Genomic DNA, 26035 nt, shown 5'->3' on the forward strand with positions numbered 1-26035 from the left:
CCAGATACAATGCTATTTCTCTATAAACAAATTAACAACATACTTTCAGCATGCTTTTAAAGAGGGGCACTCCACATGTACTGCACTGACACAAATTACTGATGATTGGTTGAAAGAAATTGATAATAAGAAGATTGTGGGAGCTGTACTGTTAGATTTCACTACAGTCTTTGATATTATTGTCCATAACCTGTTGTTGAAAATACATATGTGTTATGGCTTTTCAACCTTTGCCATATCGTGGATTCTGAGCTATCTATCCAATAGAATACAGAGGGTTTTCTTTAATGGAAACTTCTCTAATGTTAAACATGTAAAGTGTGCTCTCTTGGCCCTCTACTCTTTCCTATTTTTATAAATGGCCTGGCACTGGCATTAAACAAAGCCTGTGTGTCCATGTATGCTGATGATTAAACCCTATACACGTCAGCAACCACAGCTAGTGAAATCAACGCAACCCAAACAGAGTGTTGCAGTCAGTTTTAGAATGGGTGGCTAGTAATAAACTAGTCCTGAACATCTCTAAAACTAAGAGCATTGTATTTGGTACAAATCATTCTCTATGTTCTAGACCTCAGCTGAATCTGATAATGGATCATATGACTGTTGAGCAAGTTAAGGAGACTAAATTACTTGGTGTTACCTTAGATTGTAAACTGTCATGGTCAAAACATATTGATTCAATGGTTGTGAAGATGGGGAGAGGTCTGTCCGTGATAAAGAGATGCTCTGCTTTTTTACACTACACTCCACAAAGCAAGTCCTGCAGGCTCTAGTTTGATCTTATCTTGATTATTGCTCAATCATATGGTCAGGTACTGCAAAGAAGGACCTAGAACAACTGTAGCTGACCCAGAACAAAGTGGCAAGTCTTGCTCTTCACTGTAATCAGAGGGCTAATATCAATACTATGCATGCCAGCCTCTCTTGGCTAAAAGTAGAGGAGAGACTGACTGCATTACTTCTTGTTTTAATAAGAAACATTAATGTGTTGAAAATGCCAAATTGTTTGCATAGTCAACTTACACACAGTGCTGACACACACACAGACATGCCACCAGGGGTCTTTTCACAGTCCCCAAATCCAGAACAAATTCAAGAAAATGTAGAGCATTATATAGAGCCATGATTGCATGGAACTCCCTTCCATCTCAGATTGCTAAAGTGAACAGCAAATCTGGTTTAAAAAAAACAAATAAAACAACACACCGCACTACGGCTCTGCCCTATTTGACCAAGATAATTTGTGTGTATGTACTGATATGTAGCTATGTGTGATGTTTTAAATGTATGTAGTTCTGTCCTTGACCTGTTCTTGTTTATTAATGTTCTGTATTATTTCATGTTTTTATGTTTTGTGTGGACCCCAGGAAGAGTAGCTGCTGCTATCACAACAGCTAATTGGGATCCTAATAAAATACCAAAATACCTACAACCCAAGGCCAAATCTACACTGGAGTTGCTTACCAAAAAGACAGTGAATGTTCCTGAGTGGCCAAGTTACAGTTTTGGTTTAAATCTGCTTGAGAATCTATGGTAAGTCTTGAAAATAGCTGTCTAGCCATTATCCCCGACAGAGCTTGAATAATTATGAAAAGTAAAATAGACTAATTATTGCACAATCCAGGTGTTCTTAGAGACCTACCCAAGAAGACTCACAGCTGTAATCGCTGCCAAAGGCGTTTCAAACATGTATTGACTCAGGGAGTTGAATACTTATGCAACAACTATATTTTAGTTATTTAATTTATTTAAATAATATTTTTTATTTTTATTAAAATGCTCTTCCACTTTGACATTACAGAGTATTTTGTGTAGCTTGATGACAATTTCAATTAAATCCATTTTAATCCCACTTTGTAACACAGTAAAATGTGAAGAAATCCAAGGGATATGTATACTTTTTCAAGGCACTGTATATAGTAATTCATCCAAACCACATGCATAAATTAATTTCACTACCTGTCTGAAAATGTCTCACCCCACAAAGCAGCGGTGTTGCTTGTGCTTGTTTGTACTTCACAGCGGTAACACCATGTTTTCATGTGGCCAGTGGGGATCTCAACACTCAGTCTCAGCAGGACTGATCCATCAACATTGGGTAGAGGCCCAATGACTCTGACCCGATCTGTCATCACAGCCCTATCTTGGGTCAAGTGGACCTTTAGTCCTGATAGGTCAGTGCTTGTCACATGACATCTTAAGGACACGTCCTCTTTTTGAGGTATGGGCTTGGCAAATATGTGTACTTCTGGATTACGAAAATCATAGAATAAAACAATGTTGACTGATGTAAATACCACAATTGTAACAAACAGGGAAGGCAAATTCATTCACATGCACTCTGTGACTCCACAACACCAAATCCTGTTATTGTGCACATTCATTCGCAGGGCTTTGTTATTTCATAGTCGCTCGACTGTATGTGTCCATCTCACCTGTCTTCTGTTCTATTGCGCCGGCTCCCTCTCTTGTCTTTATGATATTGGTGAGTAAAGAGCAACAGTCATGCTGGAGAAATTCCTTAAACATGTGACTCCTCACTTTGTTTGAGTTCCAACTCTGTTCTATGGGGTTTGCCTGTAGAGACTCTGACATCCGTGTCTGAGAGGTCAGGAAGTTCTCCCCATTGAGACCCCATTGGTCAAACCCAGTGGAGGATTCATTTGTGATGTAAGTGCAGCCACGCTGCCTCTGAAGAACGTCTAGAAAAGATGGTGTAAGAAAGATTGAGCTGACTGGATTTCAGGTTTACATGAAAATCCTAAAACAACTTGATTCCTGTCGAACAACACATTTCTGATATGCAGTTTACTTTTGTTTCACTCAGTAAATATTGTTTTGTTGTGAGTATAATATGTATTTTATATAGTGCCTTTAATTATACAGATAATCTCAAAGATGCTTAAAAACAAAAGTAAATGCAATATGAACCATAACTGAACTGCATATCAGATATATCAGGGAGTAACTGAACACACTTTGAGAACAAGAATGTTGTTTTTTGCAACAACAAAAAAAAGTATTGCTCATGAAGTTGGTTTCCATTTTTGCTAATCTTACAATATCACAGAAAATTGTTTTCATTGAGCAAATAATTGCTGACTACCCACATGCTTAAACCCATTGTGTTATCAAATATATGCAATTATTGTAAATACTACATACACAATTATCCACTCAAAGACCGAGAGTACTCACCAACTGTACTATTATTGATCATATGACGTATCTGCCAGAGAGCCACTTCATGGTCTGTGTGGCTCTGTGAGCAATCTAAGGTCCTCTCCCTCCATTGTGGGCTCTGGTTGACCCAGCTCTGTCTGAGCTTTTCTTTCTTAGTCACACTGTCACAGTGCGATATGATGACTCCATCAAACACAGTTGTCTGTTCAAAATGTGGTCGATCACCAAGTTCCGAGACTATTATAGACAAAAACTCCAAAGAATGGAGCTCTGAGATAGATATGAACCACAGTTAACATGAAAATAAACATACTTTTCCCATTCTGTTTCTGATTGACTTTGTAATCAATACTGTTTTTTCAAGACTGATGTGTTGTTTTTTTTAAACTGGGACATGGTATGGTACATCTTTGTGGAATGAAGTTCAACCTGGTCTTGAGGACTTTCGTTTTGTTTTTCATATGAGTAAACAATCACATGAAAAAAAAAAGAAAGAAGTTTACAAAAGGTCACAGCTCTAAGCCAGGATTCAATCTGATCAGCCGTACCCGCGTTAGCCCACAAATGCATCGCTTTTTCATTGCTTTTTTTTAGGCGGTGTCAGATGTGTAACTAGTTTTAGAGTTGTCAAATCCACAAGCGGACCCTGGCGTAGGCTACCTTTGTAGAAATTACAAATTCGAACACTGGAATGTGTGATGTAGGGCACAATCTACACCTCAATTAGGCTGATATACATCCCTATCATGTAAAAAAAAAAAAAAAAAGTATCATTTTTATATAGCCTACACTTTCTCATTCAGAACTTCTAACGTGGGTGGGATATAAGCACGGGTGTTGTTTCATGACAAAGACCACAACAGCAACTCACCGAACAGCCTAAACAATAGCAATGAAAGGCTGTGTGTTTGTTGGCCAACATGGCTTAAGCCTACTGTTGATTTAATTGAATCCTGACCTTTTGTTCGTATGAGGAATGCATGTGACCATTTAAGTCATGTGTAATAGTGTTATTAGTCATTCATACTTTTTATGATTTCAAAATAAATGACTATCAGACTCACTGCTCTTTCTCTTAGGACCACAGGGCATGAGGAATGACATGAGATTAAACAAAAAATGGAGTGTGGGATTGGGAGAACAACACTCAACAAGATCAAAATGTAATCTGTTCAATTCTGAAAAATAACGTATTCATGTAGAACAAAGAAACATATTTTCACAAAGACGGCTGGAATTCAGTCGGACCTGCATCGCAGTAGAGTAGGGTACCGTAGCTCTTTTTCGCCATGCATAAAGAATGGATGACCTAGCCTATTAGATTTCCCTCACAGGTAGATGCTTCCAGTTTCCAGAATTACAAATGTGTGCGCGCACAGGTTTTCTTAGTTTTGATGACTGCAACTGTAGTTTTGTTGACTATTGTTTGCCAGAGAAATGTGTGAAATACATTCCAAAATAGATAAGTCTGTAATTCATTTTTATGGAGTGATCCAAGATTTCACACAGAAAAATTAGACATCTGTTGCAATCTGGTTAGCCATCACTATTAAAACAATATTAACTTAGTGTATTGCTTACCACAAAATGTTGTTGATATCAAAAGACTGATGAGGCAAACTAACATCCACCTGATAAATGTCATGATTCATAATAAAACAAACATCAATGACAACTCCAGCATAGCCATAACACGTATGTTCACAAATTTCCGATGTGCCTCCAAGAAAGGTAATGATGCATCTGGAGAAAAAAAACTATTCTCTCTCAAGGTTTAAAAGGCAGTTACAGGAAAGAAATGTTGCACAACAGGAAATGTGTGGCACGTACTTATTTGGACTGTTTTATGTCCAAAATAAACAACACAAATCAATGTAGCCTATAAGCTTTTTAATTTAGCAAGAACATTGCGATAGAAGCAGCACAAATTGAAGAACTACACTCTGTTGGAGTTCGGACCCTAAGATTTTCACTGTACCCCGCAGTTACACCTGCAACCCTGTACATGTGACTATTACACACTGAATCTGAATCCCTCTGGTGCTTACACTGCAGAAGCCATGAGCCTGTACCCAAATCAGGGTTGGAGTCAATTACACTGCAGGAGAAGCCATGAGCCTGTACCCAAATCAGGGTTGGAGTCAATTATATTTCAATTTAGTCAGTAACTGAAATTATTTTCTATTAGGAAGTTCCTGAATTGAACTGTAATTGATCCCCAATCCTGATCCAAGACAAAAGATTAAAAGCACGTTCTCTTGAGAGCATATTTTAACTGTCAGTGGAGGTTGTTTTACTGGTTTACCTAACACACCTCACTGAACATAATTCCACAGATTTACTTTATGAATTGCAGGTCCACAGGTTTTCTGGGCGCCTTCAGATGCATAACCTGTTTTGTATGCATGGCTGTTAAGACTATGTGTAATGCTGGTACCCCCTCCAAAACAGACTATGTATGACATCCCATGATTTGAAATGACTTCAGACCCTTACTGCAGGGATCATCAACTAGAACTGCAAATTTACCGCAAGAAGTCTAAACAGATATATTTGACTAAAACAATCATTTCAAACCTTGATTATATTTGGGAACATTGTCCTGCGTAGTAGGGTGACGTCTTTCGGATGGGACATTAAAACGGTTGTCCTGACTGTGTTCCATCAAAATCCCATGGCGTTTATTGTAAGAGTGGGGGGGGTTCACCCCGGTGTCATGGCTACATTTCCAACCTGGCCACATTCCATCATGGCCACCTAATCATCCCCTTCATTCCTACTTGGCATATATCACTCCTCACCTCTCCACCTGATGTGGTGAGAGTTCTGCCACAGAAATGGTCACCATGCATCACTGAGGTGGGTGGTACACATTGATGGTGGATGAGGTGAATTTCCCCCTACTATGTAAAGCTTTGAGTACCTCAGTTGGTAGAAAAGTGCTATATAAATCCAATCAATTACTCGTAATTATTATTTGTATACGATCACGTCTCTATTATGTGAGGGAATACTTGGGAACAGATTTCCAAAATTAAAATCCCTTGGAGCTGACTTCCTGGTATTTTTACAGTCTTATGTCCAACAATGAAAATTAAACAAAAAAAACACGTATTTTTAGAACACTTGAAGGGCCAAATAAAACCAAATTCGGCCCGCCAGTTGGGAAACCCTTCTATACTGGATATGCTGTGTATCATGTAGTAAGGGCCTGTAGAGTCCCAGTATGTCTGTTCAGTGGGGGAGGACCATAGAGGGAGGAAGCTAAACTCAGTGAGCAGCAGTCCTGAACAGCAGAGCCCCTCTTCTCTGTTCAGGTCAATCATCTCCCCATCCCCCATCACGTCGCACCTCTGCACCACAGAGATGTGACAGAATGGGGGATGGTGAGATAATGCAGCATTCCTAAGATAACACAGAGGAACCCTTGCATACAATTGGAGGCTGGGCTGCTCGACATCATGACCGTACAGCTAATGACAAGGAATTGTGACAAAGTTTAATACTGTTGTATATTGATGTGAAAAAAATCAACTCATTTACATTTTAGTCATTTAGCAGACGCTCTTATCCAGAGCGACTTACAGTTAGTGAGTGCATTCATTATTTTTTTAAATATATATATTTTTTTCATACTGGCCCCCCGTGGGAATCGAACCCACAACCCTGGCGTTGCAAACGCCATGCCCTACCAACTGAGCTACATCCCTGCCGGCCATTCCCTCCCCTACCCTGGACGACGCTGGGCCAATTGTGCGCCGTCGCATGGGTCTCCCGGTCGCGGCTGGCTACGACAGAGCCTGGATTCGAACCAGGATCTCTAGTGGCACAGCTAGCACTGCGATGCAGTGCCTTAGACCACTGCGCCACTCGGGAAACTCCTTTTGGAAGAATGTCTCCTTCGACGGCTGGTGTGACTGTTTCTCCGTGTGAGCTCAGATGGCTCGGAGTGCAACCGCTCGTGCGCCTTCAGGAGACGCAGGTACCTGAAGGCTTTTCCACACTGGCCACAGGTGTGGCCCTCCCCCGTGTGTTTAAACTTGTGCTCCCTCAGGTGCGTGTGTAGTTTGTAAGTCTTTCCACACTCATCGCAGCTGTAAGGGCGTTCGTTCGAGTGCAGCCCCCGCTTGTGTATGCGCAGGCCCCCGCTGTCTTTAAAGGTCTTGTCGCATATGTCGCATCTGTAAGGTTTCTCTGAAGAGTGCCTGCGTATGTGGGCCTGGAGTAGGCTGTTGTTGCCAAACATCTTCTGGCAGACGGGGCAGGGGAGTTTGGGACTGGGGTCATGGTCTTTTTGGTGTCTCTTTAGGTCGAACTCATAGACAAAGGTTCTTCCGCACTGGGCACACAGGAACTGGCGGTTCCCGATGTGATAGCCCATGTGCCTCTTTAACAAGCTTGGCATAAAGAAGCGCAACCCACACTGCTCACAGGCGTACGGGCGGTCCATGGTGTGCCAGCGCTGGTGGGCAGACAGCTGGAATTGGGTTGGGAAACTCTTTGGACAATGAGTGCAGAAATAGGTATTCTCACTTGTATGACAATCCATGTGTCTTTTGCAGTACTGTGATTGGGTGAAACCCTTTCCACAGATGGTGCATTTGTATGGTCTCGCATCCGTGTGGACGCGATGGTGATTCTGAAGGCCAACCTTTCTCCGAAAGCACTTGCCGCACTCGTCGCAGCTAAAGGGCCGCACGTCAGAGTGAATTTTCGTATGGTTGGTCAGGAGTGCCAATGTCCTGAAGAACCTGCTACAATCGGTGCACTTGAAAGGTTTCTCTCCGGTGTGCATGCGGAGGTGATCCTCCAGCCGTCCCCGAGACAGAAAACGCTTCCCACACTCTTGGCAGGAGTTGGTTGCAGGGTTTCTCTTTTTTGAGCACGCTACTCGTAGTGGCTTTTGCACCCTCTTCCTTTGGATAATGGACCTCTCAAAGAGACCGACCTCTGTTTCCTGACCCCCGATCACCACACTGCTTCCAAGACCTGTGTCGGCCGACTCCATCTCCTTGTCCAAATTATCGTTTTGTGAAAGGGGTGGCAAGGAATGGAGCGATAAAGTGTAACTTCCAATATGGGAGACCCACTGGTCGACACTCGTTAGCTCGACTGGCTGGTTATCCGTGGCAGGGATGACTATCTGTGAAGGAGAGTCTTCGGTGATGGAAGTATTCATCAGTGATACAAGCTGTTGCTGTCTCATTGTTTGCAGCATACTCCTTACTGTTGGTGCACCTTTTGATGGTGCCCCTCCCACCAGTCCGCTAACACCTTGAGGACTAGAGAAGACCACAGCGCTCTCTGGCAGTGCAGTCTCTTCTTCACTGTCACGTACTGCAGTTCTCGCCCCACCTCCGTTACCCCTGGCATCCTCTTCTCTCTCCACAGTACTATCTTCTCCAGCATGGGGCGAGTCATCTGACATCAATCCCAGATCCTCCAAGTCACTGAAGGAGGCAGGGTTCATGGCGCTTAGAGCAGCTTCTAATGATTCTGGTGGCTCGTCAAAATCTGGCTCCATTGATGGCATTCCACAGGCGAGGCGGAAGGACAGCGAAGACAGCACACAGTCACCCACAGAAGACGTGACAGGTACTGAGAAAAAATAAAATATATAAAACATTTAAGTACATTACATTTAAGAATATTCTGCGAATTAAAAAGACTAGGCTTTTTATTTACATTCCTGTTTTAAAAAATCATAAAATGAGAAAAAGGGACAAATACAGAAAGCCAAGGAATGAGCATGTTTACATTAATACCATTGAAAAACTATTTTACATTCCTGTAAAAACAGCTGGTACAAAGTTATCAATAGAGTGAACCATGACAGTTTGGGGAAAACTACATTCTTCTTTGTTTAGCTGATGATAATTCTACTTAATATTAACAGGGAGGATAAGAGATAATAATTAAAGTAACCCTACCAAACTGAATCTTATTTTGCAGGTTCTGGTGCTGGAGGAGGATCTTCAGGTGCTCAGGGTCAGACACAGCCTGTCCACACTCCTCCAAGTCAGAGGGGGCAGCACTGATAATGGATGCTATCTGAGAAGGAGAGTTAGAAGCTAAGATCAGCAACAAGGGGGTTTCTTAGAGCGTGTGGCAGAAACAATACTATGGAATGTGTTGACACATACAGTGGGGAGAACAAGTATTTGATAGACTGCCGATTTTGCAGGTTTTCCTACTTACAAAGCATGTAGAGGTCTGTAATTTATATCATAGGTACACTTCAACTGTGAGAGACGGAATCTAAAACAAAAATCCAGAAAATCACATTGTATGATTTTTAAGTAATTAATTTGCATTTTATTGCATGACATAAGTATTTGATCACCTACCAACCAGTAAGAATTCCGGCTCTCACAGACCTGTTAGTTTTTCTTTAAGAAGCCCTCCTGTTCTCCACTCATTACCTGTATTAACTGCACCTGTTTGAACTCGTTACCTGTATAAAATACACCTGTCCACACACTCAATCAAACAGACTCCAACCTCTCCACAATGGCCAAGACCAGAGAGCTGCGTAAGGACATCAGGGATAAAATTGTAGACCTGCACAAGGCTGGGATGGGCTACAGGACAATAGGCAAGCAGCTTGGTGAGAAGGCAACAACTGTTAGCGCAATTATTAGAAAATGGAAGAAGTTCAAGATGACGGTCAATCACCCTCGGTCTGGGGCTCCATGCAAGATCTCACCTCGTGGGGCATCAATGATCATGAGGAAGGTGAGGGATCAGCCCAGAACTACACGGCAGGACCTGGTCAATGACCTGAAGAGAGCTGGGACCACAGTCTCAAAGATAACCATTAGTAACACACTACGCCTTCATGGATTAAAATCCTGCAGCGCACACAAGGTCCCCCTGCTCAAGCCAGCGCATGTCCAAGCCCGTCTGAAGTTTGCCAATGACCATCTGGATGATCCAGAGGAGGAATGGGAGAAGGTCATGTGGTCTGATGAGACAAAAATAGAGCTTTTTGGTCTAAACTCGCAGTGTTTGGAGGATGAAGAAGGATGAGTACAACCCCAAGAACACCATCCCAACCGTGAAGCATGGAGGTGGAAACGACATTCTTTGGGGATGCTTTTCTGCAAAGGGGACAGGACGACTGCACCGTATTGAGGGGAGGATGGATGGGGCCATGTATCGCAAGATCTTGGCCAACAACCTCCTTCCCTCAGTAAGAGCATTGAAGATGGGTCGTGGCTGGGTCTTCCAGCATGACAACGACCTGAAACACACAGCCAGGGCAACTAAGGAGTGGCTCCGTAAGAAGCATCTCAAGGTCCTGGAGTGGCCTAGCCAGTGTCCAGACCTGAACCCAATAGAAAATCTTTGGAGGGAGCTGAAAGTCCGTATTGCCCAGCGACAGCCCCGAAACCTGAAGGATCTGGAGAAGGTCTGTATGGAGGAGTGGGCCAAAATCCCTGCTGCAGTGTGTGCAAACCTGGTCAAGACCTACAGGAAACGTATGATCTCTGTAATTGCAAACAAAGGTTTCTGTACCAAATATTAAGTTCTGTTTTTCTGATGTATCAAATACTTATGTCATGCAATAAAATGCAAATTCATTACTTAAAAATCATACAATGTGATTTTCTGGATTTTTGTTTTAGATTCCGTCTCTCACTGTTGAAGTGTACCTATGATAAAAATTACAGACCTCTACATGCTTTGTAAGTAGGAAAACCTGCAAAATCGTCAGTGTATCAAATACTTATTCTCCCCACTGTATATATAATTGTCTAACAATGTCAACATTAGATATGATTGGTGAATTGTTCGTTATAGACTTGTTGTGTACCAGTTCATTACCTGGGAGAGATCTGGCACAGATAGCAGTCGTTCCAGTCTGAGGACCAAGCCTCCTACAAGGGCCTGCAGTGCTGTGTCATACTTGGAACCATACTGTGCATGGAACTCCTCCTACAGGGAAGGAAATAAAAAGTTAAAGTAAGTGTCTATGACATGACAAAGTGGACAGTGTGAGAGGAAATGGAGAAAGCCTGCCGAACCTGGAAGAAGTGCTTCCTCTCATAAGGGTTTTTCAGCAGGGTTTGGACCAGCGCCACAAAGTTAGCCTGCGACTCCTCCACAACTGCATCTTGCTGCTGTAACACAGATTGAGAATCATTTGATACAATGTACAGCCACTTCGGTCATCAGAATTACGTTATTAAAAAGAGGGGTATTGAGTGCATGGGTGACGGTTGTAGAAGTCATAAGACCAGCCTGAAAACAACTTTTATCTCTTACCCCATCTGTGTTTGCACTTTGCAGATCTAAGGAATCCGATGTCGTTTACACTTATCCAGTCTCCTCAGATCTGTACACTACAGAGCTAAAGGCTATTTTCAAATCAGACTAGGGTGCAAATGTTAATCTCTTTTAAGTAGTCGTCCGCCAATGGGATTGACAGTAATCCTTTAGTATGTTGTGGAACATGTGTGTTGTGAGTTTGTGTGCTGGTATGGGGCGGAATTTCCACACTGACACACAGGAGATAAATATTCTTACCCCCAAAATGTTCATATTTTCCAGGAGACGTTGGATGTCCTGAGGGTTGGGTGGGTCCTTGCGGAACAACTCCAAGATCATCTAAAATAATGGGACAAAATTGTATACGATTTTTCTAATACACAATGTGTCAAAACCACCCCTCCCATGACCACACATTATGTCACTCACCCTTGCTCTCAGGCCCAGGATGAGTTGAGCCCTCTGTTTGTAACTCATCAACTTTGGAACAGCTTCAGTCACCACAGTTACAAACTCCTCGACCTTCCCATAGTGCATCACATTGCGTTGATTCACCACATGCCATACAAATGAATACATCAGCCGCAGGGGAGAAACCAACAGTCGCAAAGACGAGAGAGGAAGTGGGGGTCCTATAGGAAGACGATAGAACAAATGTTAAGTTGTGGCTTCATCCTCTAGGTCCTTTAGCAACATATACCTCCAGCAACATGGCTAACTAGTTAGCTAACTTAATTTAGAAGGCAAGACAAAATGGACATTAGCTTTACACTTAGCTATCAATTGAAGATAAAGTCGCTAGCTAGCGCTCCGCACTGCAGTGACTTGGGTCTGTTGCCAGGTTCACATTTGTAAAATTGGTTAGATTGCTAATACATGGGTAGCAAGTGTCATAATGTAACCTACCCGTACTGGCTGTAGTCTTCTTGACTCGTTTGTCCATGCCGGAATGTTACCAGATATGTTCGCTAAGCAGAAATCTAACAGTAAAGGTAACTAGCATGATGGGATAGCTATCATCAACATGCACTGACGAAAAAATTGCGACAACGACAGATGGTACCGGAACCAAAGCCAGAACAGCAGACTATTAAAAGCAAGATAGGCAGCATAAAATCATTACCGCCACCTACCGTGCTGGAATAAGAGCCGCAATTAAATGGGTCTGCTCTCTTTTCTTGAAATTACATTTTAGGTTTAAAAAAAATGAATGTAATCATTTTTTCTGTATATATATTTGGATGAGTATGACTCTTTATTTTGTGGCTTGATTAACAATTAAAATGTATTATAAAAAGTAAACGCACAGGACCATTTTAGAATACATTTGGTTTCCCTTGTGAATGTTTTCAACCAAAAAAGCAAAACAAGTGAGTAGTGGCACACAATTGTGACTTTATTTTCCTTTACCTAACATAAAATGTTGTGCATATTTTTTAGTAAAGGCTTCCGGCAATCATTGACTATGTTGGTGCGGTCATCTTCAGGACAGGAATACCGGCTTACTTAACGGAGGAATAAACACACATGTTCATCGTTGGTGTTTCAACCAGAACGCGGGAAAAATGCCCTTTTGTTTATTTTCGCACATGCGCAGTTGTACATCTCTCATAGGGCATAACTGTACCAGTGTAAGAACACAATTTATAGCATATTAGTCTATATGTTAACACCCCCACTTGCTCTTATACTGTACAAGTCGTATTCAACCTAACTATCAACACATTTAGCTTACAGTTATACATCTCACAAATGTCAGTTTACATTCCAAACATATAACCCAAGAATTTTCATTTTTGAACTTCGTTACTTAACATTTCTTTTACACTTGTGAGTGAGTCACTATCACTAGCAGCGATAATTAGATCATCGACCCAAATTATCAAAATGATCCTTTCTGTTGCAGTTTGTTTGTTGTAAACACAGTGATCAGCTGGGTTCTGTGTAAAACCATTTTCACTAAGGTGATCATGCAACATTTTGTTCCAGTTCCTTCCTGACTGTTTCAGGCCGTACAGTGACTTGTTCAGTTTGCAGACTAGTTGCTCACCTGTATCTGACCTGACTTCAAAACCCTCTGGTTGCTCCATGTACACTTCACAGTCAATAGGAGCATGTAGATATGCTGTTTTGACATCCATCTGATGTAACTCTAAGTCATACTGAGCTGCTAGCTGCATCAAACAACGTACTGATGTCATATTTGCAGTTGGAGAAAAAGTCTCCTTATAGTCTATTCCTGCCACTTGACTATATCCCTTTGCAACATATCTTGCCTTGTATGTCTCAGTCTCATCTGAATTGTTTTTGACCGCATAGACCCACCTGCCCCCACTGCATTTTTACCCTCTGGCAGTGTGGTCAATGTGAATGTATCATTTTCCCTAAGGGAATCCATCTCCTCCTTCATAGCAGTAGCCCAAATCTCTGATTTTGGTGAAATCATTGCTTCTTTGAAGGTTTGTGGTGCATTGCACATTACTCTGTAGCAGTAGTCAACACTAGGTGGTATCTGGTCATCACACTTCACTTTACACTCATAGTCTTTTAAGTACTGTGGCTTCTTCCTCTCTCTGTCTGGATAGTGTGGACTCTGACTATCTGAAGTCTCGATTTGCACATCTTGTGTCTCTTCGGAATTTTGATCTGCCATCTTGGCTTTTGGCATGGGGGATTGAAATCTCTCCCCACGAAGATCATCACTCATTTCCAAATCTGTCTGAGTTTGGCGTTTGACTACACCTTTTGTAACGAACTTGACTAATCTGTTTTTAAGAACTTTTCCAGTGTCTGGGTAGTAGACTAGGTATGCTGGACTATTTTTATCATACCCGACAAAAATACCCTTTTCACATCTTGAGTCCAACTTTTTCTTGTTCTGTCTGTATGCATAGCAAACAGATCCAAATTCTTTCATCTTTGAAAGATCAGGCTTTCTCCCAGTAAACATGTAGTGTGGAGTCTGTCCTACACGCTTATTGTAACACCTATTGCGAATTACTGCAGCAGTCATTACAGCATATGTCCACAATTTCTTTGGTAGGTTGCTCTCAAGTAGCATGCATCTTGCCATTTCAAACAGTGTTCTCCAATTTCTCTCAGCGGTCCCATTTTGATGGGGTGAGTAAGGGGCTGAAGTTTCATGTCTTATGGCATTCTTACTGAGCAGTGACTGGAACTCTTTGGCTGTGTACTCTGTGCCATTATCTGACCTGACACACTTTATTTTTCCATAAGGGGCCACATCAGCAATAAACTTCTCAGTAGCTTTTACAGTATCACTTTTTGCTTTTAGGAAATACACAAAAACTGCCCCTGAATAATCATCCGTAAATGCTAGAGTATATCTGAACCCATCTTTCGCCTCTGGCTCAATAGGGCCAGCCAAATCAGTGTGCACAAGCTCAAGAGCTGCTTTTGCCTTTTCATCAGGCTCTCTGTTTCTGCTCTGAACAAATTTTCCCTGTGTGCAGATTTCACAGTTGAGGGTAGATTTGTCAATCTTACCTGTGATTTTCATTCCCTCTGTCACATTTTCTAACTTTGACACATCCTCAAAATTACAGTGGCCAAGAATTTTGTGCCATGTGTGAATATCATAGCACCCATGACATCCATCATCATTTTCATCACTTACAGTGTTAAGATAGTAAAGTCTATCGTACTCCTCGATGTCAAAAGTGGTACCGTTCTTGTGGATGAGCTTGTTACACCCCTGTCGAAAGTTGACTGAAGCTCCGTTGGCTGTCGCTGCTTTAACAGAGAAAATGTCCTGTGGAAACGACGGCACGTACAGCGCCTTCGTCAGCGTTGTTTTCACCCGACGACCCGTGTTGTCTCTCAGGTAAACCTCCGCTGCACCTCTCCTCTCCGCGACACCATTCGTTCTTGTTCCATCAGCCAGCTCCACGGAATGTTTTTCCGGTTTGAAAGTCTCGTCAAACTCCTTAAACTTCCCGATGTCCGTGACTATATGTGACGTTGCTCCCGTATCAACCATCAGCCCTTTATGTTTCAGTCCACGAAGCTGACAGTCACTTATTTTGAATGCAAATGTGTGGCCTTCAGCATCTGTTGCTTGTTTCACATTGTCTCTTCCTTTTCGTCTGCAATTTGCGTCAGTATGAGTGGAGCGCTTGCAAAAACTACACCACTGTCTCCGTTCTCTGTGCTCTCCAGTAACAGTACATTCCCGGGCCTTGTGCCCTTTCTGGCCACAGTTGAAGCAGGTTATCTCGGTCCCTTTATCTCTTCCTCTTGGCCAGCTAACTTTATTGTTACTTGCCTTCATCACGTTGTCGTCAGTGGAAATGGCGCTAAACTTCTCGGTGCTTTCATAGCTCCTCAACTTGGTTTTGAACTTGCCATAAGTTGTTGGCTCGTCACTCTGCGTTATGTGGATGGCAAACGGCTTAAATGATTCGGGCAAACCTTTCCAGAATCATTGCAATCAACAGCCCGTCACTTAAAGTCTCTTCAGCATTCCTCAGTGCTGTAATAGCCGTCTCAGCACGAATGATATAATCCGTAACACTTTCGTCACTGGCTTTCTGAAGAGAAGTTAGCTCAGTGTAGAGGCTAATCACACGTGGCTTCCCTTTACCTGCATAATGTTCCCTCAATATCTTCAACGCTTTTTCTCCCATCATCTGCTGCTTCTCTCATTATCAGGGAAAGACTTTTATCATCCAAAACCTGTATCAATTCGGCGTAGGCTTCTTCATTTTTCTCTCCGTCTTCTTCATCTTCATCCACGCTCAATATGGTGGCCTTTAGCCCTAGCAAACGCAAGTGTCCCAAAAACTTAGTCTCCCATAACTCGTAGTTTTTTTCATCTCCGTCGAAACATAATCTATTCCATCGGCTTCCATGTTCCCTCCTGGGCCCATAACCTGTTGGTGCGGTCATCTTCAGGACAGGAATACCGGCTTACTTAACGGAGGAATAAACACACATGTTCATCGTTGGTGTTTCAACCAGAACGCGGGAAAAATGCCCTTTTGTTTATTTTCGCACATGCGCAGTTGTACATCTCTCATAGGGCATAACTGTACCAGTGTAAGAACACAATTTATAGCATATTAGTCTATATGTTAACAGACTACTCTCAAAAAGAAATAATTGAGTAGCTACAGTGAGGGAAAAAAGTATTTGATCCCCTGCTGATTTTGTACGTTTGCCCACTGACAAAGAAATGATCAGTCTATAATTTTAATGGTAGGTTTATTTGAACAGTAAGAGACAGAATAACAACAAAAAATCCAGAAAAACGCATGTCAAAAATGTTATAAATTGATTTGCATTTTAATGAGGGAAATAAGTATTTGACCCCCTCTCAATCAGAAAGATTTCTGGCTCCCAGGTGTCTTTTATACAGGTAACGAGCTGAGATTAGGAGCACACTATTAAAGGGAGTGCTCCTAATCTCAGCTTGTTACCTGTATAAAAGACACCTGTCCACAGAAGCAATCAATCAATCAGATTCCAAACTCTCCACTATGGCCAAGACCAAAGAGCTCTCCAAGGATGTCAGGGACAAGATTGTAGACCTACACAAGGCTGGAATGGGCTACAAGACCATCGCCAAGCAGCTTGGTGAGAAGGTGACAACAGTTGGTGCGATTATTCGCAAATGGAAGAAACACAAAATAACTGTCAATCTCCCTCAGCCTGGGGCTCCATGCAAGATCTCACCTTGTGGAGTTGCAATGATCATGAGAACGGTGAGGAATCAGCCCAGAACTACACGGGAGGATCTTGTCAATGATTTCAAGGCAGCTGGGACCATAGTCACCAAGAAAACAATTGATAACACACTATGCCGTGAAGGACTAAAATCCTGCAGCGCCCGCAAGGTCCCCCTGCTCAAGAAAGCACATGCAGGCCCGTCTGAAGTTTGCCAATGAACATCTGAATGATTCAGAGGAGAACTGGGTGAAAGTGTTGTGGTCAGATCATACCAAAATCGAGCTCTTTGGCATCAACTCAACTCGCCGTGTTTGGAGGATGAGGAATGCTGCCTATTACCCCAAGAACACCATCCCCACCGTCAAACATGGAGGTGGGAAACATTATGCTTTGGGGGTGTTTTTCTGCTAATGGGACAGGACAACTTCACTGCATCAAAGGGACGATGGACGGGGCCATGTACCGTCAAATCTTTGGTGAGAACCTCCTTCCCTCAGCCAGGGCCTTGAAAATGGGTCGTGGATGGGTATTCCAGCATGACAATGACCCAAAACACACAGCCAAGGCAACAAAGGAGTGACTCAAGAATAAGCACATTAAGGTCATGGAGTGGCCTTGCCAGTCTCCAGACCTTAACCCATAGAAAATCTGTGGAGGGAGCTGAAGGTTCGAGTTGCCTCAACCTTAATGACTTGGAGAAGATCTGCAAAGAGGAGTGGGACAAAATCCCTCCTGAGATGTGTGCAAACCTGGTGGCCAACTACAAGAAACGTCTGACCTCTGTGATTGCCAACAAGGGTTTTGCCACCAAGTACTAAGTCATGTTTTGCAGAGGGGTCAAATACTTATTTCCCTCATTAAAATGCAAATCAATTTATAAAATTTTTGACATGCTTTTCTGGATTTTGTTGTTGTTATTCTGTCTCTCACTGTTCAAATAAACCTACCATTAAAATTATAGACTGATCATGTCTTTGTCAGTGGGCAAACGTACAAAATCAGCAGGGGATCAAATACTTTTTTCCCTCACTGTATCAATCCACATCTTATGTCATTGGAATTTCAATAACCTATCCCAAAAAATGCATCAGAAACATATGTTTTAATGACACAATCATTAATTGTTATCGAACAGGATGCATGTTTGTTGCTGCATTAATTAAGCCAGACATTATACCATTTTTCAGTGTTCAGTCTATTTAGGGAATCCTGAATTATGGTCCGAAATGGTCAAAAATCTAATGTCTACAACTAAAAATGAGGAATATGATTACAGCTAATGGCAATTTGTCAGGACAAAAAAAAGAGCATCCCAGTCATTGTGTGTGTGGAGGGCAGCCACTGTGCAGAAAATCAACTCCTTTTGGAGGAATTTCTCCTGCGACGGCTGGTGTGACTGTATTTCCTTGTCTGCTCAGATCGCTCTCCTGAGTGCAACCGCTCATGTGCCTTTAGAAGCCGTGGTAACTTGAAGACCTTTCCACACTGGTCACAGGGGTGCCCCTCCTCCGTGTGGTGGATAATGATGTGCTCCTTCAGGTGCTGATTCAGCTTGTATGTCTTCCCACACATGTCGCAGTGGTAAGGGCGTTCACCCGTGTGCAGCCGTTTGTGACTGCTCAAGCTGCTGCTCTGTTTAAAGGTCTTGTCGCATATGTCACATCTGTAAGGTTTTACAGAGGTGTGCGTAAACATGTGGGCCTTAATGAGTCCGTTGCTGCCAAACACCTTCTGGCAGACAGGGCATGGGATCTTGGGCTTGGGGCCATGGTCCCTTTGGTGTTTCTTCAGGTCAAACTCATAAACAAAAGTCTTTCCACACTGGGAACACAGGAACGGGCGGTTCCCAATGTGATAGCCCATGTGCCTCTTCAGCCCACTGGGATGAAAGAAGCGCATCCCACACTGCTCACAGATGAACGGGCGCTCCATGGTGTGCCAGCGCTCGTGGACAGACAGCTTGTATTGGGTTGGGAATCTCTTTGGACAATGAGTGCAGGGAAAGTTATTTTCACTTGCATGAGACTGGATGTGTATTCTGCAATAGAATGCTTGGGTGAAGCCCTTTCCGCAGATGGTGCATTTGTGTGGTTTCGCACCCATGTGGATGGGCTCATGCTTCTTCAGATCAGCCTTTTTCCGAAAGCACTTGTCACACTCATCACACTTAAATGGCCGTGCTTCAGAGTGATTTTTCATATGATTGGTCATGTATCCTAAGGACCTGAAGGCCCTGCCACACTCAGTGCACTTGAAAGGTTTCTCTCCTGTGTGAATGCGGAGGTGATTTTCAAGCTGAGACAGATAGACAAAACTCTTCCCACACTCCTGGCAAATGATGGATGCCTCAGGGATTTTCCTTTTCGAGGGTACCGTTATTCTTTGTGGTTTGGGCACCAGTCTCCTTCGGATAACAGCCTTCTCAAAAAGATTGGCTTCTGTTTCCTTATCCCAATTACCACACTGCTTCCAAGACATGTGTCACCTGACCGGATCTCCTTGTCTACATCATTGTTTTGTGGAAGGGGTGGCAAGGAAGGGAGTGAGACAGAGTTACTTACAATGTGGGAGACCCACTGGTGGACACTCGCTACTTCGACCGGTGGGTTACCCGGTTGGTTCCCATCGGTGACCGTGGCAGGGATGACACTATGTGAAGGAGAGGCTTCGGTGATGAAAGTATTCATCAGTGTTACAAGCTCTTTGTGTCTCTCTGTTGGAAGCATGCTCTCTACTGTTGTTGGCCCTCCCACTGGCCTGCTAACACTTTGAGGAGTAGGTGAGACTACGTCGTTCTTTGGCAGTGCATTGTGTTCTTCACTGTCGAGCACAGAATTTTTCACCCCACCTCCGTTATCCCTGGCATTCTGCTCTTCTCCCTCCACAGTAGTTACTGCTCCAGCATTGTCCGACTCATCTGATATCATTCCCAGATCCTCCAAGTCACTGAAGGAGGCAGGGCTCATGATGCTTAGAGCGGCTTCTAATGATTCTGCTGGCTGGACAAAATCTGTCTGCATGGACTGCATTCTACAGGCTAAGCGGAAGGACAGCGAGGACAGCACACAGTCCCCTACAGAGGACGTGACAGGTACTGAGAAAAAGGGAAAAATACAAAAAAATCTATGAGTATTTTATATTCAACCACATTCTTAATGGTTGAATTTGAAAGCCTAGTATTGCGGATGTTTAGATTAATACCACTTAAAAATAATTCAAATTCCTGTAAATACAGCTGGTTCAAAGTTATCAATAGAGAACCATGGCAGTTTCTCAAAAAGGGAAAACTACATTGTTCTTTGTTTAGCTGTTGATAATTCCAATGTGATAATTCCACTAAACATTAACATGGAGAAGAGATAATAATTAAAGTAACCCTACCAAACTGAATCTTAGTTTGCAGGTTCTGGTGCTGGAGGAGGATCTTCAGGTGCTCAGGGTCAGACACAGACTGTCCACACTCCTCCAGGTCAGAGGGGGCAGCACTGATAATGGATGCTATCTGAGAAGGAGAGTTATAAGCTAACATCAGCAACAAGGGGGTTTCTTAGAGCATGTGGCAGAAACAATACTATGGAATGTGTTGACACGTATATAATTGTCTAACAATGTCAACATTAGATATGATTGGTGAATTGTTCGTTATAGACTTGTTGTGTACCAGTTCATTACCTGGGAGAGATCTGACACAGATAGCAGTCGTTCCAGTCTGAGGACCAAGCCTCCTACAAGGGCCTGCAGTGCTGTGTCATACTTGGAACCATACTGTGCATGGAACTCCTCCTACAGGGAAGGAAATAAAAAGTTAAAGTAAGTGTCTATGACATGACAAAGTGGACAGTGTGAGAGGAAATGGAGAAAGCCTGCCGAACCTGGAAGAAGTGCTTCCTCTCATAAGGGTTTTTCAGCAGGGTTTGGACCAGCGCCACAAAGTTAGCCTGCGACTCCTCCACAACTGCATCTTGCTGCTGTAACACAGATTGAGAATCATTTGATACAATGTACAGCCACTTCGGTCATCAGAATTACGTTATTAAAAAGAGGGGTATTGAGTGCATGGGTGACGGTTGTAGAAGTCATAAGACCAGCCTGAAAACAACTTTTATCTCTTACCCCATCTGTGTTTGCACTTTGCAGATCTAAGGAATCCGATGTCGTTTACACTTATCCAGTCTCCTCAGATCTGTACACTACAGAGCTAAAGGCTATTTTCAAATCAGACTAGGGTGCAAATGTTAATCTCTTTTAAGTAGTCGTCCGCCAATGGGATTGACAGTAATCCTTTAGTATGTTGTGGAACATGTGTGTTGTGAGTTTGTGTGCTGGTATGGGGCGGAATTTCCACACTGACACACAGGAGATAAATATTCTTACCCCCAAAATGTTCATATTTTCCAGGAGACGTTGGATGTCCTGAGGGTTGGGTGGGTCCTTGCGGAACAACTCCAAGATCATCTAAAATAATGGGACAAAATTGTATACGATTTTTCTAATACACAATGTGTCAAAACCACCCCTCCCATGACCACACATTATGTCACTCACCCTTGCTCTCAGGCCCAGGATGAGTTGAGCCCTCTGTTTGTAACTCATCAACTTTGGAACAGCTTCAGTCACCACAGTTACAAACTCCTCGACCTTCCCATAGTGCATCACATTGCGTTGATTCACCACATGCCATACAAATGAATACATCAGCCGCAGGGGAGAAACCAACAGTCGCAAAGACGAGAGAGGAAGTGGGGGTCCTATAGGAAGACGATAGAACAAATGTTAAGTTGTGGCTTCATCCTCTAGGTCCTTTAGCAACATATACCTCCAGCAACATGGCTAACTAGTTAGCTAACTTAATTTAGAAGGCAAGACAAAATGGACATTAGCTTTACACTTAGCTATCAATTGAAGATAAAGTCGCTAGCTAGCGCTCCGCACTGCAGTGACTTGGGTCTGTTGCCAGGTTCACATTTGTAAAATTGGTTAGATTGCTAATACATGGGTAGCAAGTGTCATAATGTAACCTACCCGTACTGGCTGTAGTCTTCTTGACTCGTTTGTCCATGCCGGAATGTTACCAGATATGTTCGCTAAGCAGAAATCTAACAGTAAAGGTAACTAGCATGATGGGATAGCTATCATCAACATGCACTGACGAAAAATTGCGACAACGACAGATGGTACCGGAACCAAAGCCAGAACAGCAGACTATTAAAAGCAAGATAGGCAGCATAAAATCATTACCGCCACCTACCGTGCTGGAATAAGAGCCGCAATTAAATGGGTCTGCTCTCTTTTCTTGAAATTACATTTTAGGTTTAAAAAAAATTAATGTAATCATTTTTTCTGTATATATATTTGGATGAGTATGACTCTTTATTTTGTGGCTTGATTAACAATTAAAATGTATTATAAAAAGTAAACGCACAGGACCATTTTAGAATACATTTGGTTTCCCTTGTGAATGTTTTCAACCAAAAAAGCAAAACAAGTGAGTAGTGGCACACAATTGTGACTTTATTTTCCTTTACCTAACATAAAATGTTGTGCATATTTTTAGTAAAGGCTTCCGGCAATCATTGACTATGTTGGTGCGGTCATCTTCAGGACAGGAATACCGGCTTACTTAACGGAGGAATAAACACACATGTTCATCGTTGGTGTTTCAACCAGAACGCGGGAAAAATGCCCTTTTGTTTATTTTCGCACATGCGCAGTTGTACATCTCTCATAGGGCATAACTGTACCAGTGTAAGAACACAATTTATAGCATATTAGTCTATATGTTAACACCCCCACTTGCTCTTATACTGTACAAGTCGTATTCAACCTAACTATCAACACATTTAGCTTACAGTTATACATCTCACAAATGTCAGTTTACATTCCAAACATATAACCCAAGAATTTTCATTTTTGAACTTCGTTACTTAACATTTCTTTTACACTTGTGAGTGAGTCACTATCACTAGCAGCGATAATTAGATCATCGACCCAAATTATCAAAATGATCCTTTCTGTTGCAGTTTGTTTGTTGTAAACACAGTGATCAGCTGGGTTCTGTGTAAAACCATTTTCACTAAGGTGATCATGCAACATTTTGTTCCAGTTCCTTCCTGACTGTTTCAGGCCGTACAGTGACTTGTTCAGTTTGCAGACTAGTTGCTCACCTGTATCTGACCTGACTTCAAAACCCTCTGGTTGCTCCATGTACACTTCACAGTCAATAGGAGCATGTAGATATGCTGTTTTGACATCCATCTGATGTAACTCTAAGTCATACTGAGCTGCTAGCTGCATCAAACAACGTACTGATGTCATATTTGCAGTTGGAGAAAAAGTCTCCTTATAGTCTATTCCTGCCACTTGACTATATCCCTTTGCAACATATCTTGCCTTGTATGTCTCAGTCTCATCTGAATTGTTTTTGACCGCATAGACCCACCTGCCCCCCACTGCATTTTTACCCTCTGGCAGTGTGGTCAATGTGAATGTATCATTTTCCCTAAGGGAATCCATCTCCTCCTTCATAGCAGTAGCCCAAATCTCTGATTTTGGTGAAATCATTGCTTCTTTGAAGGTTTGTGGTGCATTGCACATTACTCTGTAGCAGTAGTCAACACTAGGTGGTATCTGGTCATCACACTTCACTTTACACTCATAGTCTTTTAAGTACTGTGGCTTCTTCCTCTCTCTGTCTGGATAGTGTGGACTCTGACTATCTGAAGTCTCGATTTGCACATCTTGTGTCTCTTCGAATTTTGATCTGCCATCTTGGCTTTTGGCATGGGGGATTGAAATCTCTCCCCACGAAGATCATCACTCATTTCCAAATCTGTCTGAGTTTGGCGTTCGACTACACCTTTTGTAACGAACTTGACTAATCTGTTTTTAAGAACTTTTCCAGTGTCTGGGTAGTAGACTAGGTATGCTGGACTATTTTTATCATACCCGACAAAAATACCCTTTTCACATCTTGAGTCCAACTTTTTCTTGTTCTGTCTGTATGCATAGCAAACAGATCCAAATTCTTTCATCTTTGAAAGATCAGGCTTTCTCCCAGTAAACATGTAGTGTGGAGTCTGTCCTACACGCTTATTGTAACACCTATTGCGAATTACTGCAGCAGTCATTACAGCATATGTCCACAATTTCTTTGGTAGGTTGCTCTCAAGTAGCATGCATCTTGCCATTTCAAACAGTGTTCTCCAATTTCTCTCAGCGGTCCCATTTTGATGGGGTGAGTAAGGGGCTGAAGTTTCATGTCTTATGGCATTCTTACTGAGCAGTGACTGGAACTCTTTGGCTGTGTACTCTGTGCCATTATCTGACCTGACACACTTTATTTTTCCATAAGGGGCCACATCAGCAATAAACTTCTCAGTAGCTTTTACAGTATCACTTTTTGCTTTTAGGAAATACACAAAAACTGCCCCTGAATAATCATCCGTAAATGCTAGAGTATATCTGAACCCATCTTTCGCCTCTGGCTCAATAGGGCCAGCCAAATCAGTGTGCACAAGCTCAAGAGCTGCTTTTGCCTTTTCATCAGGCTCTCTGTTTCTGCTCTGAACAAATTTTCCCTGTGTGCAGATTTCACAGTTGAGGGTAGATTTGTCAATCTTACCTGTGATTTTCATTCCCTCTGTCACATTTTCTAACTTTGACACATCCTCAAAATTACAGTGGCCAAGAATTTTGTGCCATGTGTGAATATCATAGCACCCATGACATCCATCATCATTTTCATCACTTACAGTGTTAAGATAGTAAAGTCTATCGTACTCCTCGATGTCAAAAGTGGTACCGTTCTTGTGGATGAGCTTGTTACACCCCCTGTCGAAAGTTGACTGAAGCTCCGTTGGCTGTCGCTGCTTTAACAGAGAAAATGTCCTGTGGAAACGACGGCACGTACAGCGCCTTCGTCAGCGTTGTTTTCACCCGACGACCCGTGTTGTCTCTCAGGTAAACCTCCGCTGCACCTCTCCTCTCCGCGACACCATTCGTTCTTGTTCCATCAGCCAGCTCCACGGAATGTTTTTCCGGTTTGAAAGTCTCGTCAAACTCCTTAAACTTCCCGATGTCCGTGACTATATGTGACGTTGCTCCCGTATCAACCATCAGCCCTTTATGTTTCAGTCCACGAAGCTGACAGTCACTTATTTTGAATGCAAATGTGTGGCCTTCAGCATCTGTTGCTTGTTTCACATTGTCTCTTCCTTTTCGTCTGCAATTTGCGTCAGTATGAGTGGAGCGCTTGCAAAAACTACACCACTGTCTCCGTTCTCTGTGCTCTCCAGTAACAGTACATTCCCGGGCCTTGTGCCCTTTCTGGCCACAGTTGAAGCAGGTTATCTCGGTCCCTTTATCTCTTCCTCTTGGCCAGCTAACTTTATTGTTACTTGCCTTCATCACGTTGTCGTCAGTGGAAATGGCGCTAAACTTCTCGGTGCTTTCATAGCTCCTCAACTTGGTTTTGAACTTGCCATAAGTTGTTGGCTCGTCACTCTGCGTTATGTGGATGGCAAACGGCTTAAATGATTCGGGCAAACCTTTCAGAATCATTGCAATCAACAGCCCGTCACTTAAAGTCTCTTCAGCATTCCTCAGTGCTGTAATAGCCGTCTCAGCACGAATGATATAATCCGTAACACTTTCGTCACTGGCTTTCTGAAGAGAAGTTAGCTCAGTGTAGAGGCTAATCACACGTGGCTTCCCTTTACCTGCATAATGTTCCCTCAATATCTTCAACGCTTTTCTCCCATCATCTGCTGCTTCTCTCATTATCAGGGAAAGACTTTTATCATCCAAAACCTGTATCAATTCGGCGTAGGCTACTTCATTTTTCTCTCCGTCTTCTTCATCTTCATCCACGCTCAATATGGTGGCCTTTAGC

The 26035-nt window shown here is 42.7% G+C and overlaps 3 protein-coding genes and 1 non-coding gene across 5 annotated transcripts; all 4 read right to left on the minus strand.

The window, feature by feature from the left end:
• Window positions 1-1968: 1968 nt before the first annotated feature.
• Window positions 1969-6781, minus strand: LOC121543520. The gene is made up of 3 exons (XR_006657406.1): window positions 4768-6781; window positions 3202-3456; window positions 1969-2705 (listed from the first exon to the last, which is right to left on the minus strand). It is a non-coding gene; the product is annotated as an uncharacterized LOC121543520 (transcript).
• Window positions 6782-6987: 206 nt separating this feature from the next.
• On the minus strand, window positions 6988-12491 carry LOC121543519 (zinc finger protein 530). Of its 2 annotated transcripts, none has more exons than XM_041853436.2 (7): window positions 12364-12491; window positions 11887-12089; window positions 11716-11796; window positions 11214-11306; window positions 11014-11124; window positions 9117-9237; window positions 6988-8784 (listed from the first exon to the last, which is right to left on the minus strand). In XM_041853436.2, exons 1-7 carry the CDS (start codon window positions 12398-12400, stop codon window positions 7040-7042), a joined length of 2391 nt encoding a protein of 796 aa, XP_041709370.2. In that variant the 5' UTR covers window positions 12401-12491; the 3' UTR covers window positions 6988-7039. The 2 variants fall into 2 exon arrangements, with proteins under 2 accessions (XP_041709370.2, XP_041709369.2); XM_041853435.2 differs by having other exon boundaries at window positions 11214-11309.
• A 6007-nt stretch (window positions 12492-18498) lies between these two features.
• LOC123481825 (gastrula zinc finger protein XlCGF7.1-like) lies at window positions 18499-19356 on the minus strand. The gene has a single exon (XM_045206938.1). The coding sequence runs from the start codon at window positions 19354-19356 to the stop codon at window positions 18499-18501; it is 858 nt and encodes a 285-aa protein (XP_045062873.1).
• A 164-nt stretch (window positions 19357-19520) lies between these two features.
• Window positions 19521-22334, minus strand: LOC121543949. Its single transcript, XM_045206939.1, has 7 exons — window positions 22168-22334; window positions 21691-21893; window positions 21520-21600; window positions 21018-21113; window positions 20818-20928; window positions 20527-20647; window positions 19521-20239 (listed from the first exon to the last, which is right to left on the minus strand). Exons 1-7 carry the CDS (start codon window positions 22202-22204, stop codon window positions 19521-19523), a joined length of 1368 nt encoding a protein of 455 aa, XP_045062874.1. The 5' UTR covers window positions 22205-22334.
• Window positions 22335-26035: the final 3701 nt, after the last annotated feature.

Source organism: Coregonus clupeaformis, chromosome 24 (assembly GCF_020615455.1).
Source record: "Coregonus clupeaformis isolate EN_2021a chromosome 24, ASM2061545v1, whole genome shotgun sequence".
NCBI lineage: Eukaryota > Metazoa > Chordata > Actinopteri > Salmoniformes > Salmonidae > Coregonus > Coregonus clupeaformis.